General features: G+C 48.1%; 1 protein-coding gene across 16 annotated transcripts in view; it reads left to right on the top strand.

Moving 5' to 3' along the window:
- Window positions 1-24,040, top strand: part of LOC123757282 (peroxisomal acyl-coenzyme A oxidase 3-like) — a 546,669-nt gene that overhangs the window by 145,701 nt on the left and 376,928 nt on the right. For all 16 annotated transcript variants that reach the window (XM_069323862.1, XM_069323857.1, XM_069323852.1 and 13 more), the window contains one exon: window positions 14,194-14,341. In XM_069323862.1, the coding sequence (XP_069179963.1) occupies window positions 14,194-14,341 (148 nt within the window). The remainder of the gene's footprint in view (window positions 1-14,193; window positions 14,342-24,040) is intronic.

The following is a 24,040-nucleotide window of genomic DNA, read 5'->3' as shown; positions in this document are numbered from 1 at the left end:
ATTTGGAGCATTCTATATTTGCCATCGACAGGGACAGGCACCCAGAAAGGTAAGCGCCACAAAACAAACCCCTATTCTGGTTAACAACAAAAATCGACAAACGAGTGGACAGAACTCCCTCAGGAAAACGAACTAACAAGCATGACGTCACACGAACCGCGCCACATGTCTGCGTAGCTCCCCCCTCCCTGGGAGGGGGAAGGGGGAGTCCCAGATCCCCGCGCCGGCGATCCCCGCCCCACTTCCTCGGCTGATGGGATAATGCACGGTCCTGTGGCTCCAGCTCCAGTCTTGTCTCAGTGCTGTGACTTGTTTGCAGTGCTGCTCTTACGGTGGTCGTGTGAGCTGGGAGTAGTATTTTCAGGTACTCGGGCTGCATGTGCTTAGGGTCACCTTCCCTGAGTGCCCTGTAAGTACCGCCCTTGGGGCTTGGGGTTGCCTTTCACAAGTCACCTTGGGTCTACCTCTGTTGGCTTTTCACTGCTTGGCGTTTGTCCGCCCCGAGGGTTTGGGGGTTTTACTCCCTTGTTTCCCTTGGGGTAAGTGGTAGTTATAGCACTGGTGGAGCGCAGGGTACTGCGTAGCTAGTTTTCACCTATGACAGCAGCCGGCTCTGTTCCCTCTGGGTACGTTGTCCACTTGTGTGGTTTTCCTTTTATATTTGTTTTTGCGTGGTAGGGGGGTCTGCCTTGTGTCCCCCCCCCCTTATATTAGGTTTGTGTGGTGGCACCCCCTGCTTCGCCCTCACGGGTGGACACGTCCCGTGGGTTCAGCTTTAGCAGTTTGCTTGGTAGTTTGGGGCGCCGGTTAGCAGTGCCCTGCCTGGGATAACCCTTAGCAGACCCAGTCTAGGGGCCCTGGGAATCCCCCCGGGGGCTCTCGGGTCCGTTAGTGGAGACCCTTGCGTCCCCTCTCGCTTTGTGCAAGTTGAGGGTTGCTCTGTCCCTTTGTCTCAGGGTGACTCTCCTTGTTTTTGCCTCTGTCATGCTGCCAGTTGGGTCGGTGACACATTGGACCCTGAGTCCTGCGAGCTTTGTTGCTTGTTCGTGACTCCATTCACCCAGGCTGCTGACGAATTCCCGTGGGTGCAGGCAGCTCGCACGTTGCATGGTAGGTTGTTGCAACGCGCTCGGGTTTGTCGCTTCCCCGGACGCCCCGATGCTTTCTCGCTTTGTGTAGGGACCCAGACTTGGGGGTTTTGGTTGTTTCGGCCTTGGTTCCTTCCACTCCCCCGTTGTTTTTCCCCCTCCTGCTTCCGGCCCCTACGCATCTGCAGGCTTCGGGGTCGGGGCGGGGTTAGAGGTTCTGAGACTTGGGCAGTTTCGGGGGTTGCCCCGTCCGGGGTGGCTGCGGAGGCATTCGAGTCTGTTCCTCCGGCTAATGCTCCGGGGTCTGACCAGTGGGCCCCTTCTCTTCCAGCTCTCTCGGCTGCCCCGGCTTTTTCTTGTGGGGCTGGGTCTTTGGAGGTCGACTCGGCCCTGGGGCCTGGTGTAGAGGCTCCTGGGGTTGGGGAGGAGCAGCCTTGGGGGCCTGGGGTTTCATTGCGCCCCGCCTGCATTTCCGTCCTTCTGAGCGGGGCTTACTGTTGCGAGGAGTGGGGTTTTCTTTCCCCCCTCTGCGTACGATTTAGGCTTGGGTTCTGCTCCTCCCCGGGTTCGGTTCCGTGTCCCTTTGGTTTTTCGGTTCCGTCTTCCGGAGGTTTTCGGCTACCCGCATCTCTTCGCCTGCGGTGCGGTTGGCCTTTGCGGCTTACCTCCTGCGTGTCCCGGAGTTTGCCTCCATACTGGTTCCTTGTAGCCGTTTGGGCTCCTTGTAGCCGTTTGCGCTCCTATGTAGCGGTTTGGGCTCCTTGTAGCGGTTTGGGCTCCTTGTAGCGGTTTGGGCTCCTTGTAGCGGTTTGGGCTCCTTGTTGCCAGTTGGGCTCCTTGTTGCCGGTTGGGCTCCTTGTCGCCGGTTGGGCTCCTTGTTGCCGGTTGGGCTACTTCTTGCCTTGTTGGGCTACTTCTCACATTGTTGGGCTACTTCTTGCCTTGTTGGGCTACTTCTCGCCTTGTTGGGCTACTTTTCTTTCACGTCCTGCGCATGCGCCGTGGGAGTTTGTTTTGGTTCCGGGCGGTGTGCACACGTGGTGTTCTGCATCCATTTCTCTCGGGGGGGGGGGGGGGGGGGCTTCGCCTCTCGCTCTTTTCTTAATCCTATCTGTGCCCCGTTGCTTTGGGGGTGTTCTGGAGTGCCGCTGTGGGGAAGTCACAAGGTTTTTCCCTGCATTCTAGGGTGGGGTGCCTCCTTCGCTGCTCCCCTCCTCATCTCCAGCATGGGCGCCCTGGCCGCCTCCGGCGGCTACGGACTCATAGGCTTGCGTCATGGCCCTTCAGCGCCTGTGTTCTGCAGGTGAGTTGGTGCGGTTTGGCGTCTCCTTCGTCCTGACGCTGTTTTTGTTTTTGGGAGTAGGAATGGGTGTGCATACGTACTTGAGAACGTAGACCATATCACCCGAGGTGCCTACTGCAGGGCTATTAGCCCATGCTGGGCAGCTCTTGTTCTCTCCACCTGATTCCTTCCTCGGTTCACGGGTGTCTGTGGGTGGCCTCTTGGCCCTTCTGAGGCGACTCCTGCCTGTACTCCTCCTGCCCCTCTCCTATGTTTGTCTAACCTTGCTTGAGTTCGGGGCCCCGCTTCCACCTTGTTCCGCGGTGCAACGGTGGGGGTGCCTGTTTGGTAGTACGTTTTCCTGTGTCGGAGGTTTTGTGTTCGCCTCCTTGTGCTTGCAGGTTGGGTTCTGGCTCTTTGGTTCCGCCTCTCCCCTGTCGTTTGCCTGTCGGGCGAATTCTGTGCATCTTGGGCGCTCTCATCTCGGCTCTTGGGGCTGTGTATGGGGTCAGCCCATGTTGGGCTGCCTAATGTGTTCCTTTGTTTGCCTGTTACACTGCACATGTTTCTTCTACCGTCCCTGTGGCTCAGTTGGGTGCTCGTTTTCCGCCTGTGTCCCCTTGTGTGGCACTCGTGTACGATTTATCTATCTTCTCTGTCGCTTCCTTGGGGAGTGTGGCGACGTTTTGCTGTGGTTTTGGTACTGCAGCTGCGTGTCGAGGTTTATTGTGGCATTATGTTCGGCCCTTCCGTGCACCCTCTGGGGCTCTCCTTCCTTGCCGGTTTTGCTGTGCCGGGCCTGGTTTTTCCATGTTCCTTGGATTCTCTGTTTAGTCCTCGCCTCATTGTGCTGGCTGGGGATGAGCTTGGGGTCTTCGTCTCGCCCCTCGCCTATCCTCCGGTTTCGGTTCAAGTTCCAGAGCCTAGTGGGCTCCCTTCCTTAGTGTTTTTCACGGCTGCCCCGGGGTTTTTCTTGACGCTGGGGCTTTGAGGGGTCAGCTCGGCCCCGGGGCCTGCTGGGTGGGTTCCCGGGGCTGGGGTGGGGCTTATGTGAGGGGGCCTCAGGCCCCGTTGGTCCCCGCCGGGGTGTTTCTACCCCTCTGGGCGGGGCTTGCAGTTTTGTGGTGTGGGGTTTTTTCCGTTCCCCCTCTCCGCATGTGCTTTGTGGGCGTCGGCCCCTCCCTGGGCTCGGTTTCCTTGTCCATTGTGCCCGTTGTTTCCGTCCTGTCGGTGGGTGCTTTTCTACGGTCTTCGCCGCTTTTTTCCGGGACGGGCCTTCTCCGTCATGTCCCCCTCTTCTTGGGGTTTCTGCATGACTTTTGGTCTCGGGTGCGACGGGGTTTTTGTGCCTTCGTCCTTTGTGTTTGCTTCTTTTTGTTCTCGAAGGTTTGGGACGGTTTTGCTCCTTCCCGTTTTCTGGTACGTCTGTCGTCATTCGGTTGCGCTTCTCTCCGGTCCTTTCTAGGGCTTGTGGGTCCTCTTCCCGGCAGCTTCTGGGTGTTTGGCTTTCTTGTTCTTTTGTGCATATCTCTTCTCTTCGCACTGTCTCGGCGCTACTCATTTTCCTGGGGGCGATTTTGCTCCTCTTAATGAGTCTTTTCGCTCCTGCCCTTCTGCGGGATATTGGTGCGAGGCGGCTCCTTATGCGGGTTCCTTCCCTGTCAGCTGCACTTGGGGCAGTGGACTTGCACTCTTGTGGCATTTTCGTTTTGGTCCTGCGTTTTCTTTTCCCTCCTGGGGCTGTCATAGAATTGGCTTGCAGAGGATGTAGAGGCGCTTGGGGCCGTTCCTGGGTCTGGCACCTTGGTTTCTGCTGCTAGCTTTCAGTATCGATATTCCTTCTGTGCCGTTTCGCAGACTGTATCGTGCGTTGTTTCACCTCCGGCCTGCTTATGCACTGCCTGTGTCGTCATGGTCTTTAGACAGGGTGCTCTCCTGTTTTTCTTCTCCTTGGTGGTTGTGGCTCCTTGGGGTCAGGTTTGCTTTGCCTCGGCTTTCTTTTTATGTTGACATTGGCCTCTGGGGGTCGTGTGGCAGAGCTTCTCGCTCTTCTCAGGCGCAGTGGTTTTTGGCTCATATGGTCGTGGTCATAGGTTTCTTCATCTGCGACTGTTCTCCCTTTTTTCTGGCGAATGATGTGCCTGCTGCTTCCGGAAGGGTCCTTGGGTTGTTGTCTCGACTTCGTGTTGAGTGGTTCACCGACTGCCTCCCGGGTATGTCCCCTTGTTTTCTTAGGTAGTCTTTGGTGAAGTAGCTCCGGGGAGCCGTAGGGGCTCCCCCCAAAAAAGCCAGCGTTGAATGCAATGAATTGCCATTTTCTGGGTGAGTCCCGGAGGCTCCTCGGCACCCTCCCGCCCTCCGGTCGGCGTTTTTTTTTTTCGCGATTTTGATATCCAGCCTCAGAAATGGGGCGGGGATCGCCGGCGCGGGGGTCTAAGGCTCCCCCTTCCCCCTCCCGGGGAGGGGGGAGCTGCGCAGACATGAGGTGCGGCTCGTGTGACGTCATGCTTGTTAGTTCGTTTTCCTGGGGGAGTTCTGTCCACTCGTTTGTCGATTTTTGTTGTTAACCAGAATAGGGGTTTGTTTTGTGGCGCTTACCTTTCTGGGTGCCTGTCCCGGTCGATGGCAGATATAGAATGCTCCAAATCACATGTGCATTTCTATGGGCCATTGCTCCCTGTGCCTCTGTGAGGGGGGCCAGGTTCAGGCTCGTGGTCCCCGGTAGGCCTAGAACTCCACCCACATCAACTGATGCAAAATAGTTAGGGTATCCATATCAGCCATGGACAGCTCTGGGGAGCCTCTGGGACTCGCCCAGAAAATGGCGTTTCATTACATTCAACGCTGGTTTTTTGCCACACTTCCCTACTCTATTGCAGCTAAAATATGTCACCTACGATTTTTTTGTTATTTTTTCCGTGATCAGGGAACAAAAATGAACACTTTTATAAGATGAAAGAATTTTTTGGATTTTTTTTTTTGTTGCACCTGTGGGTGTGAATTCCATTTGGGCCCCTAGCGGTTTGAGGGCTAATTTGAATGAATTATTTTGAATTAATTATTTTGCTGCAAATATTATGAATACCACATTTCTGCTCATTATATTTTCATAAATAACTTTGTTTACTTCTGAAAGGGGTTTGGTATAAATAGAGTAAACAAAATTATAAGCATTTGATTGTCTATTTTCTTTGGCTAAATTTTAATCTCTCTTGCTTGGAGTCTTCTTTTAGGATGTATTATTGAAGCTAAATGCACAAATTATGCATGTTTGCACAGCACCTTGGCTAATTTATATGACATCATTAGAAATATAGTTTTGTGCAACTGAGTAACTTTAATTTAAGGTGAATACAATAAAATATTAATTTGCTATATATTTCTAGGGGGAAGCCCTATTTGCTCCCTAAATCTATGGCACTGATTAAGTGCCATATAACTTAGTGTCATCAGTCGCAGAGTTCCTTATACCTACTGGGGACCATGAGCCTGAACCTGGTCCCAACAGAGAGGTGCAGGGAGTGATGGCCTATGATCACTTTACATTTTAAGGTTATCATCTCTGCCATCACCTAGGGAAGGCATCGAGAAAGATAGGCGAATCAAAACAGACCACTGCATGGTTTAAAACAAGACTGTAGCCCACCAAAATGTCATAAGAACTCCAACAAAAGCAAATAACCGAAACTTCGTCAAACTAGCCCCCTCGCTGATTAGTTACACCTACCCTCCCCGACATTGGTGGGAGGAGGTAGACTGGCCAGTTTTTGACTGATGTCTGTGCCTAGTGGTCACGGGTGCTCTAGCTCCAACCTTCTGTTTTCGAGTGGTGGTATTGTCTTTTAGGCATGTACATCCATAACTTGATGTTATGGATGAACATTCCAAGTTATATTTCTGAGTGGTGTTAGAGTGTTAGTGTGAGTGGCCGGCCCAAGACGTGTCACAGTTTTACAGTCTTTGACCATTTCTGGACATTGCGTTCAAGGGGAATGTCTTAACAGTTCCCTGTTAGAGGAATTCACACCCTGTCAGGGATGCCCTGCTAGAGGCATTCCTTGCATGTGGTTGTCTTTGCTCTTCGGGTGCGTCATGGGCAGCAGCATGCTTTTCACACTTACCTCAAGCTTCGGTAGGCTTCAGCTTCGCTCTTTCCTACCGAGGTTTTTTGTTTTAGTCTGCCCAATCACGCTTCTTACACGGGAGTGTGCATGATCCAGGAGTTTAGTGTACTGGAGCTGCATGTCCTCAGGATTTTCTTCCCTTTGCACTCCGTAAGTACTAACCTTATGTGGTCAGGGTTGTCTTCCCTAGGACATTCGGGAAACACTCCAATTAGTGGTCTTCCTTGCTTAGGGTGGTCCTTGCCCTTAAGGTAATCCAAAGGTCTGGGGCTTTCTGTCTTGGGTTTGGGAGTATTTTTGGCAAAAGAGGTGCACTGAGGTTTCTCCCTGGCTGCTCGTTCACAGTGGTTTGGTTTTGGGGGCTTTATATTTTAGCATTTTTCTCTTTGTTACTACATGCTAGTCTTTTGCTTGAGGGGTTCTATGTTTCACCTTATTAGACATGTCTAGAGGGTGTGTGGTGTTCTTTGCCTTTCCCTTTACCCTTGGCCTTAGGCTTTGGGTGGTCTGGTTGTCTGAACTGACAAGGTTTACCAACATAGCAGACCCCAGTGCCTGGGCTACCTGTAGGGCTCATTCATCCTGCAAGCCCTGCAAAAAAAAAAACACGGGCTCGGTTGTACTATGGATACCTCTTTTGAGCCAGCTCTCGCCTTGTGCGAATTAAGAGGGTTGTTCGTTGCTTGTGTTACTGGGCAACGTTGATTTGTTCTGCCTTCAACGTACACTTGTTGGGTCGGTGACACCTATGACCCTGAGTCATGTTGGACTTGTTCCCCCCCCCCCCCCCTCCTCCTCATGTACTCCAACTCACCCATTCCCCTGTAGAAATTCAGAAGTATCAAGCAGCAGTCGTTTTGTATCACAGGTTTTCTGTGCTGCAGGGAGCTGCATTGTGTGCCAGGTTGGATGCCCTGGATCTGCCCCGCTTGGTGTTTAGGGACTCAGATATGGGGGTGTTGGTCGCTTTGACTGTGGTTCTGTCCACAGCCCCTCTTCTTTCCCAGGTGGGCATGGTTCGCCTTTTCTCCTGTTTTCGGCTCTGAAGCATATGAGGGTTTTAAACTCGGGGCCGGGTCTAGCTCGGGATGTGGCTTGGGCTGTTGTGGGGGTTGCCCTTTCCTGATGCAGACACAGAAGCAGTTGAGCTGCTGTTTCCTACTGAGGCTTTTAGTCTTCCTAGCAAACTCCCTCTTTTGAGGCCTTTCCCCTTAAACTCCGTCTTCCCTTCCCTGGCGGTGGGCATGGATGAGTACTCGGCCCTGGAGCCATTGCCTGCAATTCCCGGGACTTGCGGGAGTCCGGTTGGAGCTCTTGGGCTTATTTTGACCCTACATGGGCTCTTTCCTGAAAACACAAACCGAAACTGTCTCTATTTTCCGCTTGTTACAACTTATAATAAAGTTGTTACATCTTGGCTTAACGTGTTTATGGCGTATTAGAATGTTGTTACAACTTGCTATATTGGTTGTTATAACTGGTTAGGAGGTGTTAAAATTTGTTCAAACGTTTTACCAACGTCATAGTTTCGGTGTGTGTTTGGCGGGTTGTGCCCTCTCAAGACCTGCAGGGTCTGCTTTTGCAAGGTAAATGGTTTTCAATATCCTCCTTCCCTTTATGAGTTTGAGTTGGGTGGAGGCTTTCCCCAGGGTTTCTTTCTGGGTACCTTTGGGCTTCCCCGGATATGTGTTTCTGGAGGTTTTTTCCTCTCGTGTTTTACCTTTGGAAGCTCAGGAGACCCTTTGCACTTACCTCCTGTGTGACCCAGTTTAAGCTTCTGTTATGGATCCAGCCTCTTTTGAGTTCGATTCTTCTTTCCCTTATTAGGAGCATTACAAGGTTCTAGAGTTGTCCTGTCTAGCCTTTGTTTTCGCTAGGGACCCTGGTATGGCTTTTGTCGTACCCGTACACTTGCACTCGCTCTTTTTCCTCGTATCCCCTCTCCCCACTGTCAGCTCCCGGATATCTGGGTTTCAGTGTCGGGGCGGAGTTAAGGTCTGGGCGAGGCTCGGGTGGCTTTGGGGAAATCCCTTTCCATTACGGTTGAGGAGGTGGTTGAACCTCTTCTTCCTGCCAAGGCTTCTGAGTCTTTAAAATCAATTTCCTTCATCGAAGCTTTTTCCCTGGACTCCTCCTTTCTTTCTGTGGCGGTGGGCTTGGACGAGGGCTCTGCCCCATGGCCTTTGATGATGGTTTCCGGACTCGGGGGGAGTCCGAGTGGGGCTCTTGGGTCCCTTTTGACCCCATTTGGGCCATTGTACTCTCCGCACAGGGGTTTCTTCTGCCAGGGAGGGAGTTTTCGTGCCTTCCTTCCTTCCCTTTCTGAGTTTGAATTAGGTAGGGCTCATTTCCAGGTGCCTTTGGGTTCCTCTGATTCGTTTTTCCGGTTGGATTTCCCCTGCAGAAGTTCGGGAGGGACTCGGTGCTCACCTCCTTCAGGGATTTGGTTTACGCCTCGGTGTTAGTTCCAATTATCTTGGAGTTCAGTACTTCCCGGTATTGGGTGCATTCTGAGGTTCTGGTGTCTTCCTAGCTGGCAAACTGTTTCTTCTTTTCTCTTGGGGCTTAGCATGGCTTTTGTCATACCTGCACGCTTGAGTGATGGGTCATTCCAGTGTGTTGCAGATGTTCTTTGGGGGCTCTCTAGGGCTTTTCAGTGAGGGCTTCTTCGCCTTTGCACTCAGGTTCCTTCTCTTGTTCGGGTCTCTTCTCTTTCGGCTGCTTTGGTGACTGAGGATTTTCGGACTTGTGGTCTTTTGGCCTCTGTCTTGCATTTCTTTGGTCTTCTGGAACTGTCTTTGGATTGGCTTTCAGAAGATGCAGGGGCACAGGGTGGGGTTCCCTCAGCTGGGGTCTTTGTCTTGGCTGCTTCTGCGTCATTTGCCTTGCTGAAGCTTTTGTACCTATCCTCCGGGAAGTGGTTTCCTTGTTTTTCACCTCCCGTTTTGCGTTTCAGCAGGCTGTACTAGCTCTCTCGTTTGACTTGGCTTGGGCCCATGACTCGTCAGTCTTCACAATTTTGTCCCCTCTTTTGTTCCCTGGGGGCTGTGTCTCAGTCTTTGTCGGCAACCTTAGCTATTTGTCTACCTATATCTGAATTATTGATTCTCTGGGAGGGGGGGATCTCTCTCGGAGGAGTCAGGGCCAGGGCTTGGGCTTGGGCTCGGGCTTTGTGGGGTCGGGGTAGGCTTGTGGTGCCAGTTTCTGAGTCGGTGTACCCGGTGCCTTCTTCATCTAGTGGGCGAGGTGTTAGCTCTGTACCGAGTTTGGGGTCTCATGGTTCACTTCGGCCCTTTCGCAGGTCGCCTCATTGATCAGGCAATTGGTGGGAGGCTGGTTCTCTTTTGCCGCACTTGTTCCCATGATTTATGTGCTTTTCAGGTCATTCTTGTGGTCTTCGGTGGTGTTGGGTAGACAACACTTAGGTTTGGGGGAACAGGCCTCTTCCCTGTCCATCCATCAGGTTATCTCGGAGTGGGTTCACTTGCATGTGGTCGATAAGACCTCGTCTCTCAGATGGGTTTCCCGCCTGTTTCCAGTTCTGAACTGAGACTGTGGGGATCTTCAGTACATTCAGGACTTGTCGTCAGACCCGATTGCTTCCTTGCTCCTCCTTTCGAATGTGCCCATAGTAGGAAAACAGCATGCAAAGGATTTGGGAATAATGATGTCTAACAACCTAACATTTAGGGAGCAAAACCAAGCAAACATTGCGTCAGCCAGAAAAATGATAGGATGGATTACGAGAACTTTCAAATCCAGAGATCCCATCACAATGGTTGTACTCTTCACATCACTTGTGCTGTCCCGGCTCGAGTACTGCTCAGTGCTCACTTTCCCCTTCAGAGCAGGAGAGATGGCTGAAATAGAGGGAATATAAAGAACATATACGGCTTACATAGACTCGATACAGCACATAAATTATTGGGATTGTCTCAAAGCTCTCCAAATGTACTCACTAGAAAGGAGAGGAGAGAGATATCAAATAATATACACGTGGAAAATACTGGAGGGCCAGGTCCCAAATCTGCACAGTAAAATAACAATGTACAGTACTAGAGTGAACGATGTGGAAGAAAATGCAGAATAGAACCAGTGAAGAGCAGGGGTGCCATAGACACAATCAGAGAACACTGTATAAACATCAGAGGTCCATGCTTGTTCAACTTCCTCCCTGCAAGCATAAGGAATATTGCTGGAACAACCATGGACGTCTTCCAGAAAAAACTGGATAGTTTTTGTTCAAGGAGTGCCGGGCCAACCCACCACAGCCCGACCAACCGGGCTCTGGTGGGTATGTGGGCCTGTGGGCTGCTCCAAGCAACAGCCTGGTGGACCAAACTCTCACAAGTCGAGCCTGGCCTGGGGAGTAGAAGAACTTCCAGAACCCCATCAAGCAGGTTGTAAGGTACGAGATTGAAAGCTATACCCTAAAGTATCGCTAACAACACCTGCTCTTACTTTCTTATAAATAGTCGAAGTGTAGGGGACTATATAGTAATAGTCACCAGTTCTAACTACATGGGACAAGAAATACACCTTGGGGTACAAGTTTACAAAAGGATTTTATTTAACAAATACCAGATTTCCTCACACTTCTCAGAACAGAGTGGGGGGGGGGGGGTGTACTTGGATCCACCACAGGATTGATACAGACAAAAGGGTGGGGAAGGGTCCTTCTCCCTCTACAACCTGGGACTTAAGGTCATTACTCTATTCCACTCCTCATAGGTCACTACAAAGGGCCTGGGTTTACAAATGGATATACAAAATAAATGTCGATAACCCCCATGTGACGCACAGCTGAGCACATACACCTGAATTAACAACACCACTCTCCCTACACACAGGGTTCCAAAAATCCCTATTTCCACAAATTCTTATCCCTAACTCATAAAGAAAAGGGGAAGCACTGCTATAAACATCTATAATACTGCACTTATCGTGTATGTTGGAGACCATCCACAACACTGGTGTGGTTGTCACTGCCTCTCTCTCCCAAGTGACTGATAGGGACTTGCACATGTCCCTGCCTGCCTGGTTCCACTAATGTCCACTCCCTATACATGTCATACACATTTCACAATACTTCATTTATATGTCTTATAATGTTCCAGACTGCTTTTCTACATTTAACACTGTTGTTTCTCTATATTTTCTTGCACTGAATCTGCTTTTTCTTAACCATTTTATCTCTTTTGTTTACATTGGGTTTTCCTTTTAGAGATTACATTTTCCTGTTGAGATGATGCTCTGTGCATCTGAAAGGGGTCAGAGTCCCAGACTGTTTTTTTCAACATTTAACACTGCTCTTTCTCCCTACACAAGGGTCTCTCTCTTACATAATACACTGCTATTTCCCCCTACACAAGGGTCTCTCTCTTACAAGGTATCGAGCATGTAATTGGATGCAGTCTATGTCTGCCATCTACCAATTCAGGCACCCAGAGAGGTAGGAATTCCAAAACAAACTACAGCTGGTTAAAAATTGCTAACCAAAAGTAAAACTAGCAAGCAGAACTCCTCACTCAAAAACAAGGAAACAAATGTGACATTGCCACGGTGCCGCTGTCTGCGCAACATTCCTCTCCCCGGCAGGGGGAAGGGGGGCCCCAGACCTCACACGACAGCTACCCAACCTCAGTTCAAGAGGCTGTTTTGTTGGCGATGGTCTATTGACTCGGCTCCATCATTTTGAACAGAGCTGCAGATCGGAGGTGATATTTTGGTGCATGCAGTTTCAGCATTGCATGCACGATTTAGGTTGCTGCAACGAGCTAGTTTAGTTGCCTTTCCGGATGCTCTGCAGCATCCAGTGATCACTTTGGTTATAGGGAATCGGACTTGGGGGGTGTTAGTCGCCTCGATTTTGGTTTCATCCGTTTCCCCCTTGTCCTTCCCCTGCTGTGGTTTGTCCTACTCCAAAACTCCCGGTTCCCAAACTTCTGAGGGTTGTGAAGGGTTCTGGTTCAGCGACGGAGGCATTCAAGCCAGTTCCTCCTGCTGGGGCCTTTGGGCTGCACCAACAGGCCCCCTTCATCCCTGCTTTTCCAATGGACTCTGCCTTTTCTCCAGAGGCAAAGGGTTTGGAGGTTGGCTCGGCCCCGGGTCCTGATGTGGAGGATCCTGGGGCTGGGGAGGAGTTGACTTGGGGGGGGGCTTGGGCCCCATTTGTCCTCTCTTGGGTGTAGATACCTTTGGCATGGGGTTTGTTGTTACAGGGGAAGTGTTTTTCCTTTCCCCCCTCCCTGTAAGAGTTTTATATGAGTTCGACTCCTCCCCTGGTTTGGTTCTGAGTTCCCTTGGGTTCCTCACTTCCCTCCTTCTAGAGGTTTTCGGCCTCCCACATCCTGCTGAGTTCATACCCCGGTGTCCTTATGTTGGTTGCTGCGTCACCGGCTTCTGGGTTTTCGGGGGTCGGTGCCATGGCGTCTCCCTCCTCTTTCGCTCGATGTGTTCATGGACCCTTTGTCTGTCGGTTCGGGGTTTGTGACCAGTGCTCCCCAGACCGGCCAGAGGCATTCCCTACTGTCTGTGCATCGGGCTCACAGCACAGTGCTGGAGTTATGGGATGGGTTGATCCAGTTTTACTGGTTCCCTGTTCCAGAGCTCATGTGTCTCAGGTTGTCTGCAATGTCATCATGTCAAGCAGGCCTGCAGTTTACCCCTTGTGCCCATGATGTTAGGAAGTATACTGCTCTTTCAGCTGTCTTTGGGCGGTTTTTGGGCTCGGGGGTTTTGGGGATTGGTCACGGTCCTGGCCACCAGGACTTACGTGTCCGTTCCGGGACCTCTGCGGTTTCATGCTGCTTTGGAGCTTCTGTAGATGATGGCTGTCTTCGTCGGGTTGTGTTCTGCAGGGATGCCACCTCCCTAGTTCTTCCCTGTTTTCCTTCTCTGTTTGTAGTTAGCTTCAGGGCGCCAACAGGGCTCCCCCACAAAAAACCAGCTTTGAATGTAATGAAAAACTAATTTCTGGGTGAGCCCCAGAGGCTCTCTGACACCCTCCCTCCCTCCAGTCAGCAGTTTTCATCATTTAAAGAACTAGATGGTGGCTGCCTGACTTATCCAAGCCAATTTCACCTCACCCATGCAGGAGGGGGGTGGAAGTAAGAGCTAACAAGCGGGGAGTTAGTTGGACGAAGTTTAGCATATTGGTTTGCTTTCTGGGGGAGTGATTTTGCACTTGTGAGGACGTAGGTCACACTTTCCAACCAGGCAGTAGTCTGTTTTGATTCCCCTACCTTTCTGGGTGCCTTCCCTGGTCGATGGCAAGATGACATACTTTAAATGTAAAGTAAAGTATTCATGGACCATTGCTCCCTTCGGAGCAATGACCCATGAGGGGGCAGGGGGGGGTGCAGATTCTGGCTTCTGGTCCCCAGTAGGTTTACAAAGAACTCTGCGACTGATGACAGCGACAGCATTTCTGCCCGAAATGCTGCACGTACTAGTGGCTTTACAAGATTGTAATTACTATACTATGTATCCTCACAATCCCAATGTACCTTCTTGTATATATATAAATAAATAAATAAATAAATAAATAAATGACACTCAAGTAGTATGGCACTTGATCAGTAAGAAAACTAAAGGGAACCTCCAGAGCTCACCCAGAAACTGACGTTTCATTACATTTAGCACCGTTTTGTTTTACTTGCTTAGTTCTCAGAAATTCATCAAGTGCTTTAACTTCCAGATTGGAGGATGTTTCTGCTTGACAGAGATTTCACACGGGACCAATTCTCGAGGTTTGAGAACAGAGGCTCGATATGATCGCAAAACTCAGAGCTTCATTCTCCATACACCAGATTTTGAAGCCGCTAAATGTTGGTCAGGAAATTTAGGTGAGTGTGATAATTCTGTAATACTTTTAAAATTGTATAATAAATGCTATTTAGTGAAAATGTATTTTTGCTGATCTTGGCACAAAATAAATCAAATCAAATCAAATCAAATGTTTATTTAGGTAAGGTACATACATACAAGAGATTTTACAAAGAGTGATGGATTTATAGATAGGGCTAGTACATACAATGCCTAAAGGCACTATTACGCAAAGCGTTTCGGGCATGAAAAACTTAAATGACTAAAGCTTATTACTAATTGAGCATAAAGAATAAAATGAAAACATGGAATGAAAACATAGCTGAAGAAGCAGCACAAATACAATTCTGTCGACAAACAGCGCTCTTTAAAAAAAACAGACATTGGTTGACAATAGAGGGGTAAGGTAGGTTACAGGGAATTTATTAGGTATAGCTTCGTTTTCATCTTAAACTGGTTGAGAGAGGTACAGTCTTTAACATGGTTGGGAAGGTCATTCCACAATCTGGGTCCCTTGATTTGTAGAGCATTTCTAGTTTGATTAAGTCGTACTCTAGGAATATCAAAACTGTATTTATTTCTGGTGTGGTGCTCATGGGTTCCGTTACAACCTTCTATGAAGCTTTTGAGGTCAGGATTGGCATTACAGTTTAGCATTTTATATATGTATAATACACATGAGAGAATGTGCAGTGACTTGATGTCTAACATATTCAGAGATTTGAGTAGGGGTACCGAGTGATGTCTTGGGCCAAAGTTGGATATTGTCCTAATAGCAGCTTTGTGTTGAGTAATTAGAGGACGTAAAATGATTTTGGGTAGTAGAACCCCAAGCACAAATACCATAGTTGAGATATGGATAGACGAGGGAGTAATAGAGAGTCACCAGGGCAGGGCGGGGTACATAATATCTGATCTTAGAAAGAATGCCAACAGTTTTTGAAACTTTTTTTTATATATTTAGAATGTGTCCCTGGAAATTCAGCTTGTGGTCAATGAGAGTGCCAAGGAATTTGCCACCTAATTTGCTACAAATTTGGGTATTGTTTATTTTGAGATTTATTTGATTAGAGGATTTATTGCCAAACAGAATATAGAAAGTTTTGTCAATGTTAAGGGTGAGTTTGTTGGCAGTTAGCCAAAGATGGACTTTATTTAGCTCAGTAATTACTGTGGCATTTAGAGCAAGGGGGGTCAGGACTGGAGTAAATGAAGGTTGTGTCGTCAGCAAATAGAATTGGTTTGAGGTGTTGGGAGGCATTTGGAAGGTCATTAATGTAGATGAGAAAGAGGAGAGGGCCAAGTATGCTGGTATAAATTAAGCATTCAGTGCAATGAAGTGCCAATTTCTGAACAGCACCTTGGTTGCTTCCATATTTTATATCTGGGGTTTCATAGGAGTCAGTCTCCATGCCAGACTATGAGTGCCCTCACCACCCTGGAGACAAGTAACTTTTTAGGTCACCTTGTTCCACTTTCAAAGGGTGGGGAAGCTTGATGGAGTTTTGTTTACTCCAGACTGAGGCAAATTTTATGCAAAGAAACTAACAAACCACTAACACTTCCACCAAATATTCAGTAGTATCCAAAGACTCAAACCCAACTACACTGACAATTTAATCCATGGGCTGCGCCACTGATTATACCATGCATCACTTACGTGCGCATAAAATATAAAAATTCTAAAAAAATATTTTCCCTTTAACCACCATGCTGCACCAAGTTTATTGTGGAATTCCCCCCCGTGTGCATGAAATAGTGTTCCCAAAAAATTATTTTTTCGTTGTAAAATGATAAATTCCCTTCCCTGAACATGTCTATGTAAAAATAAATAAAAAATTCCACTTACTTTGGCTGTGGGGACGTGGACAAGATGTGCTGTGACGTCATCAGGGCCTGGTCGCCCGTGCGTGAATCGCCCAGACACGGTCGCGCGGGCCATTCAAACACAGGGTGTTGCCACAAATATATTTTCAATTATTTGTTTTATTTATTTCCAATGCGGTTTTATTTGTTTTTATTTATCGTATATGATGCATATTTGTGTCCTTTACAATATGTATACAGTAGAACGTTCATAATGTTCCATGGAACTGTGATACATGTGTCAGTAATGTGTCTACAATAAATGTTTATTGTCGCAATATTACCTGTTAAAAATTCACTAAAATTACAATATGTATAGATTCACACACTATTTACACAGTAACACACTGTATTACACACTCAGTACTTCGGAAGTGAGTAATAATTAACGAAGTAGTCCATGGTACACAGCGCGACTTCGCTCTCAGTGCACCAGGTACAGATAAATTTTCTCTTCCTGTTTCTTCATTCTGTGTGCTTGCAAATAACGCACTCACGTACATAAAAACATAAGAACATAAGAACAAAGGTAACTGCAGAAGTCCTATTGGCCCATACGAGGCAGCTCCTATCTATAACCACCTAATCCCACTCATATACATGTCCAACCCATGCTTGAAACAATCGAGGGACCCCACCTCCATCACGTTACGCAGTAATTGGTTCCACAAATCAACAACCCTATTGCTGAACCAGTATTTACCCATATCTTTCCTAAATCTAAACTTATCCAACTTGTACCCATTGTTTCGTGTTCTGTCATGTGTTGATACTTTTAATACCCTATTAATATCCCCATTGTTATGTCCATTCATCCACTTGTAAACCTTTATCATGTCACTCCTAACTCTTCACCTTTCCAGTGAATGCAATTTAAACTTTGTTATTCTTTCTTCATATGAAAGATTTCTAATTTGGGGTATTAACTTAGTCATCCTACGCTGGACACGTTCCAGTGAATTTATATCCATTCTATAGTACGGCGACCAAAACTGACCTGCATAATCTAAATGGGGCCTAACCAGATCAAGATATAACTGAAGAACACCAGGTGTCTTGTTACTAGTGTAACAATAGTGTATATAATTATAGTGTATATAGTGTATATATGTAATTATATAGTGTAACAACAGCAAAACTATTTGTTTATTGTTTTATGAACATAATAATTGAATCACTAATATGCACACCATTATTTTGAGTACAGCGATGGTTCACACATTTTATAATATAAATATACCACAATTCACTGTATGGAATAATATTACTGCAAAAAAACTAAGAAAAAATCAATCAGAGACATTGAAATAATTAGGTAATAATATATTTGTGGCAACTGCCATCTGACAGCTCGGGCGGAGTAGACCTCATCTGGCGAAGGCTCTGCCAACGCCCCTTTTTTGCCACACTCCCCTACCCTATTGCGGCTAAAATATGCCACCTACGATTTTTTTGTTATTTTTTCCGTGATCAGGGAACAAAAATGAACACTTCTATAAGACGAAAGAATTTTTTGGAATTTTTTTTTTTTGTTGCGCCTGTGGGTGTGAATTCCATTTGGGCCCCTAGCGGTTTGAGGGTTAAAAGCATAACCAAAAAGTACCTAACTTCATCTTCTTAGTTTCCTACACTGAGCCTTAAATTTGCTCTGTACCTAGTGTTACCCAATCTCCTAATTTTTATGTAATATCAAACAACCTTATCATTGTGTTCATTGCTGTCTTCTTTTATGTGCTAGCCATATGCTGTATTGTGACTACCAATTTTTGTCAACTACCATTCAAGCTGTCATTGCAATCAATCTTATATTGTTTCTGCTGTATTGTGCCTACCAATTTTTGTCAACTACCATTCAAGCTGTCATTGCAATCAATCTTAGCTACCTATGTGCTTTAACCCTTAACATGCTCGGGGTCTAATATCCTGCAAATATCTAATATAATAAAAAAATCGTAAGTGGCATATATTGCCCGCTATAGGGCGGGGAAGTCTGGCAAATTATAGGCGCTGACTCAGCATTCGTCCCAGGTGGTCTGTTGCTCGCAAGCTGTCAGGCCAGAGTTGCCACAAAGAGATAATTACCGAATTATTTCAATGTCTCTGATTGATTTTTCATACTTTTTTTGCTGTAATATTATTCAATAGTGTGTAGTTTGATATATTTATATAATAAAATGAGTGAATCGTTGGTGTACTAAAAAATATGGTGTGCATATTGTTGATTCAATCATCATATTGTTGATGTTCATCAATCAGTGAACAAATACTTTGTCAGTTATTACACTATAAGCACAGGTTATATATAAGTATTTGCATGTTTTGTTCACTATAACGAACCACTAAGTAGCTATTATGAGTCAAAAAGTAATGAGGAGTGACCGCCGTGTACCAGCCAGCCACTCCCGCCCTCCCTCCAGTCATCTGACTCACCCTCATTCTCCTCCCACAATAATGTTTTTGCTATAATTCACTATATACAGACGTTATATATAAGTATCTACATATTTTGTTCACCATAACTGTACATCTAAGCTTGTATGGTGAGTAAAGGCACAAAGATGTGGCTACTCACACAGTCAGCTGATCGGCGGCCGCCCTCAAGGCCAGACGCACTAATATTTCTCCTCCAACAACACTGTGTGGTGTTATTACGCTATATACACACATTATATATAAATATCTATCTGTTTTATTCATCATACTTGTACAAATAAACTGGTATGGTGCCCAAAGACCATCGTGGTAACCAGTAAACAACACCGTCGTCTGCACGGTGGTGTCGTGCAGACGACGCCACCGCTCTCACCAAAATGGCGGCTCCAAACCTTCTCTTGCTGTTTATACCCTCTATACGCACGTTATATATAAGTATCTACATTTGTGTTCACCATAGCGAACCACTAAGCTGGTATGGTGAGTGCAGTCAATAAAAGGTGGCCACGCACAGTCAAAAGACATCGCCACCACCCTCCCTCCCACAGCATTACACCTCCTTCCATGGCGCACAGCGCTAAATATCACCACAATCCTGCTATTATCAGAACCCTGGTCAGTTTTATCACAGTCAGGGGTCTTCTGTAATAATATCATCGCTACATAATAGCATGAACAAGTATAATTTGGCATTTTTAGGCGATGCTGTGGTCACAAGCTGAACAGCAGTGCTGTTAGCTCATGCTGCGTGCGTCAGGCTTGGTTGCTCACTCAATACTGAGGCCAATAACACCCGGGAGTTTGGCCCACGATTTATTTAAAAAATGGCGTCTGTTTACAAGAGCCCTGATGAAGGTGTGGTGAACCCCGTGTATCCGCGGCCTGTTTAAATCTTGCGTAGTACTCCAACACATCATATGACGTGATGCGCAGTTTACTGGTACAACGTCCAGCACGTCATATGACGTGATGCGCACTTTAAGGGTTAATATACTGTACCTACAATTTTCTCTCATTTTCTTTTTTTCATTTCGTGTAACTGTTATCATTTTTTTGTCTATAAATTTTGCTAGTATTTACCTCCTTAAAATTTTCTTAGATTAATTACCTGCCCGAAACGCTGCGCGTGCTAGTGGCTTTACAAGACTGTAATTACCATTTTTGTATCCTCACATTCCTTATGTACATTCTTGTATATAAATAAATAAATAAATAAATAAATAAATAAATAAATAAATAAATAAATAAATAAATAAAAAGGTGGAGAAGTTCTATCCCAAGTTCTTTCCCAAGAGGCAGACAAGAGGAGCTCCAGCATATTTCAATAATCCTAAGTATTGTAGTACAGGATGATGATAGTGAGTGGTGTCCCAGAGAACATAAAGGTATAGTGCTTTTGAAAAATAGGTGAGATAACAGGAATGTGCCAAGGGAAGTGAAATAGTGGATGAGAAAAAGTTACCCCTAGTGTTTCCAGTGCAGAGAACAACATTCAAGATGGCCGCCTGCAAGAGGAAATACAAAACAGAGCTTGCAGAGAGCAAAACAGAGCTTATGTATGTACCGAGAATACTCGGTTGGCGCAGTTAAGTGGTTAATATTGCTAAAATGCATTCCCTGATCATGGGATAATAATAAAAAAAATTTATGTGACTTACTTTGGAGGTGGTAAAGTCTCAAAATCTGGCAATGATGTCATGATTCATGTACACTCACGAAGCAATTTCCCCGGGATGGTTGCCCCAAGGCAGCCATCAGGAGGGAATTGCAGTGAATATATTTTCTGGGGGGAGCCCCTATGGCTCCCCTGAGCTTAATAGGGTGATATGCTAATGTCAGACTTTGGCATCAGTCATGTGTATGGAGGTCTTTGGGCCTACCGGGGACCACAAGCCAGAACTTCGCCCCCCCTCTAGAGAGGCAAGGGGAGCAATGATCTATAGAAACTCCCGTGTGGTTGGAAGCATTCTTTGTCTGCCATCGACTGAGGTCAGGCACCCAGAGAGGTAAGCATACCAAAACAAACCCCTATTCTGGTGAAAATTGCAACCAAAAAGCTGAAGGAGTGAATAAAACTCCCCAAACAAAAACTAGCAAACTAATATGACGTCACCCATCACCGCGCCACCGTCTGCGCAGCTCTCCCCTCCCCGGGAGCGGGAAGGGGGAGCCCCAATTCTCCCACGCCGGCAATTCACACCCCAGTTCTTCGGCTGATGCTAAAGGCTGAGATCATGTGCTCTTGTTCCAGTGGTTGTTTCAGCACTGTACCTAGCGCGTGGTGACTGTCTTGTAGGAGGTGCATGAGCTGGGAGTGATTATCTAGTACTCGGGCTGCATGTGCCTAGGGTTTCCTTCCCTAGGTGCTCTGTAAGTACTGCCCTTGGGGCTTGGGGTTCCCTTCCACAAGTCCCTTGGGTTCTGCCCCTGCTAGGCTGTTTACTGCATGGTTTTCGGCCACCCTTTGTGTGCTCGGGTGTTCTGTCTTCCTTGTTTGCCTTAGGGTAAGGGGCAGTTTGCACTGGTGGGGCGCAGGATACTGCACAGCTTGTTTTCACCAATCATAGCAGCCGGCTCTGTTCCACCTGGGTACGCTGTCCTCTTGCGGGGTTTTCTTTTTTCTTTTTGTTTGTCTACCTGGTGGAGGGATCTGCCTTTGTTCTTTCCCCCTTTGTACTGCGTACTCTTCCTTTTCCGGTGGTTCCCCATGCTAGGTCCCCGTGAGTGTACACGTCCCAGGGGTTCAGTTCTTAGAAACTCGTTTGGTAGACTTGGGTGCTGGTTAGTAGTACCCTGCCTGGAATTACCTGAGCTCTTATAGTAAACACTCAGGCCCCTTGGAATCCCCTAGGGGACATGCGGGTCCGATGGATGTGACCCCGGAGTCCCCCCCCTCGCTTCAAGGGAGTTTGTGGGTTGCTCTGTCCCCTTGTCTCAGGGTGACTCTCACGGTCTTTGCCTCCGTGTGCTGCCAGTGGGGTCGGTTTCACCATCGGCCTGGAGTCCTGCGACTTTTGTTGCTTGTTTGTGACTGTTACCCCTGCTTATGCTGACTATGCAGGTACAGGCAGCACGGACGTTGCAGGTTGAGTTCGGTGGTGGCAACGCTCTGTGGTGGTTGCTCCCCGGAAGCCCTGAGGCTGCCTCGTTTTGGTTGGCGTGTCAGGGCTTGGTGTTGGTTGCTTCGGTTTCCTTCCAAGCCCCCTTATCTTTGTCCCATTGTGGTCTAGTCTGGTCCCCCCCCGTCCCCGTCCCTCCTCCCTGCATCCGGGTTTTTTACCGTCTCGCAGACACAGTCTGTGGGTTCGGGGTCGGGACGGGGCCTCGTTGGTTTTGAGACTCGAACGGTCTCAGGGAAATCCCCTTCCGGGGTAGCGACAGGGGGCATTTGAGCCTGTTTCTCCAGCCGTGTTGTATGAGTCTGCCAGTGGGCTCCCTTCCTTAGTTCTTTCACGGCTGCCCCGGTTTTTTCTTGAGACCGGGGCTTTGGGGGGACGGCTTGGTCCCGGGGCTGGGGAGGGGCTGCCTAGGGGGCCTCGGGCCCCGTTGGACCCCGCCGGAGTTGTTCTACCATCTGAGCGGGGCTTGCGATTACGCGGAGTGGGGTTCTTCCTTCCCCCCCCCCCTCTCAGTACGAGGTGTTGGGCGTCGGCCGCTACCCGGGCTCGTTTCCTTGCCCCTTGAGTCTGTTGGTTCTGTCCTGTTGGTGGGTGCTCTTTTCCGTTTATTCACCCCTCTTCTTGGGACGAGACTTCCGTCATGTTCCCCTCTTCGAGGGGTTCTGCATGACTTTTTGTCTCGGGTGCGGCTGAGCTTTTGTGTGCTTTCGTGATTTATGCTTGCTTCTGTGGTTCTCAAAGGTTCGGGAATGTTTTTCACTACTTCTCGTATTCTTGGAACGTCTGTCGTCTTTCAATGTGGCTTCCCTTCGGTCCTTTCTAGGGTTTGTTGGTCCTCTTCCAGGTTTATTCTTGGTTTTCGGCCCTGGCTTGATCTTTTGTTCCTGTATCTTTTCTCTATGCTTGGTCTCTGCACTGTTCGTTTTCTTTCCATACTCCTTGACCGGGATGCCGGATTGGGCTACTTGTAGCCCAATTGGGTTGCCGGTTAGGTTCCTTGTCTTCATTAAGTACACCGGTTATGTATGTCGCTGCTTCCTGTTTTTTGGCACCTGTTCCCATGCGCTGGGCTGTTTCTGTTCCTGCGCGAATTCCTCGGGACATGAACTGTTTGGGCTACTTTTCTTGTAAAGTAGTCCTAGTTGGCGCCTTCCCGCCGAGCGGGTTGTGCGTGTGCGCCGTGGAAGTTTGTTTTAGTCTGTGGTGTGCACAAGTGCTGGTGTTTTCTGTCCTTTTCTCTTGGATGCTTCGCCTCTGGCTCTTCTCCATTCTCCAGTCCGTGCCCCGTGACTACTGGGGTGTTCTGGCTTGCAGCTATTGGGAGGGCGCCGGAGTTTTCCCCGTGTTATCGGTGTGGGGCGTCTCCTTTGCCTCTCCTCTCCCCTTCTGCATGTGAGAGTCTGGCCTTCCTCCTCTGGCGGTGCTCCAGGAATCTTCTCGGCTATGTTGTGTCGTGTCACGTTCGTGCCTACGTTCTGCAGGTGAGTTTATGCGGTCTGGCGTCTTTTTCGGCCAGGCATTGGTTCTTGGTCTTTGGGGTGCGAATGTGAGAATGGCAGAACACAAGTGCCTGCAGGGGGGCCTCTTGGCCCATGTGAGGCAGCTCCTCATTGTACCCATCCAGCCCCACTCGTATGCATGTCCAACCCATGCTTGAGTCAGTCCCGAGGCTCCACCTCCACCAGGTTACGAGGTACAATGGTGGTGGTGACTGTTATGAGGTACATGTTACTGTGTCAGGATGTTATGAGGTGATATTTTGATGCAGTTTTGTTACTGAGGATGCGTGTTGGGGCTGGTTGTGGCATTTTGTTTGGCCCTTGCGTGTTTTCCTCCTGGGGGCCTTCCTAAATTTATTTTTTTCACTTTTGCCCCGGGGGCAAGTTTCTTGGGCAAAAATATTGTATTTTCTTACGTGCTGCTGTGGTGGTGTGTCCATTCATCCTGTGAGTGGGCATACCGCCATAGTGGCATGTTCAACACTCCCCAATATGAGGGGAACCCGCTGTGTCACTTGTACCCAGACGCAGCAGGGACTTGTTTAACTGTCTCCAGTGACCAGTTCCTCAAACAATGAGATTAACGTCTGTCAACCTTTGGAATCTTACCTTGTTTTCTGTGCTCTTTGTTACAATGATTTTTTCTGGGTCACTCATGCCTTGCCCTCCTTCCAGTGCCTGGCTTAGCTCTTCCAGGTACGTTGGGTTCTCTACTTCCCTAGTTGTCTTCACCTAGTTGTGCTTGCTGGGGTTGGGTTTTGGCTCTTTAGCCCTGCCCCTCTGTCACTCACCTGCCATTTAC

This window comes from Procambarus clarkii, chromosome 13, assembly GCF_040958095.1.
Source record: "Procambarus clarkii isolate CNS0578487 chromosome 13, FALCON_Pclarkii_2.0, whole genome shotgun sequence".
Classification (NCBI taxonomy): domain Eukaryota; kingdom Metazoa; phylum Arthropoda; class Malacostraca; order Decapoda; family Cambaridae; genus Procambarus; species Procambarus clarkii.
Note: the sequence above shows the minus strand (reverse complement) of the source record. Positions and strands in the feature narration are given on the sequence as shown.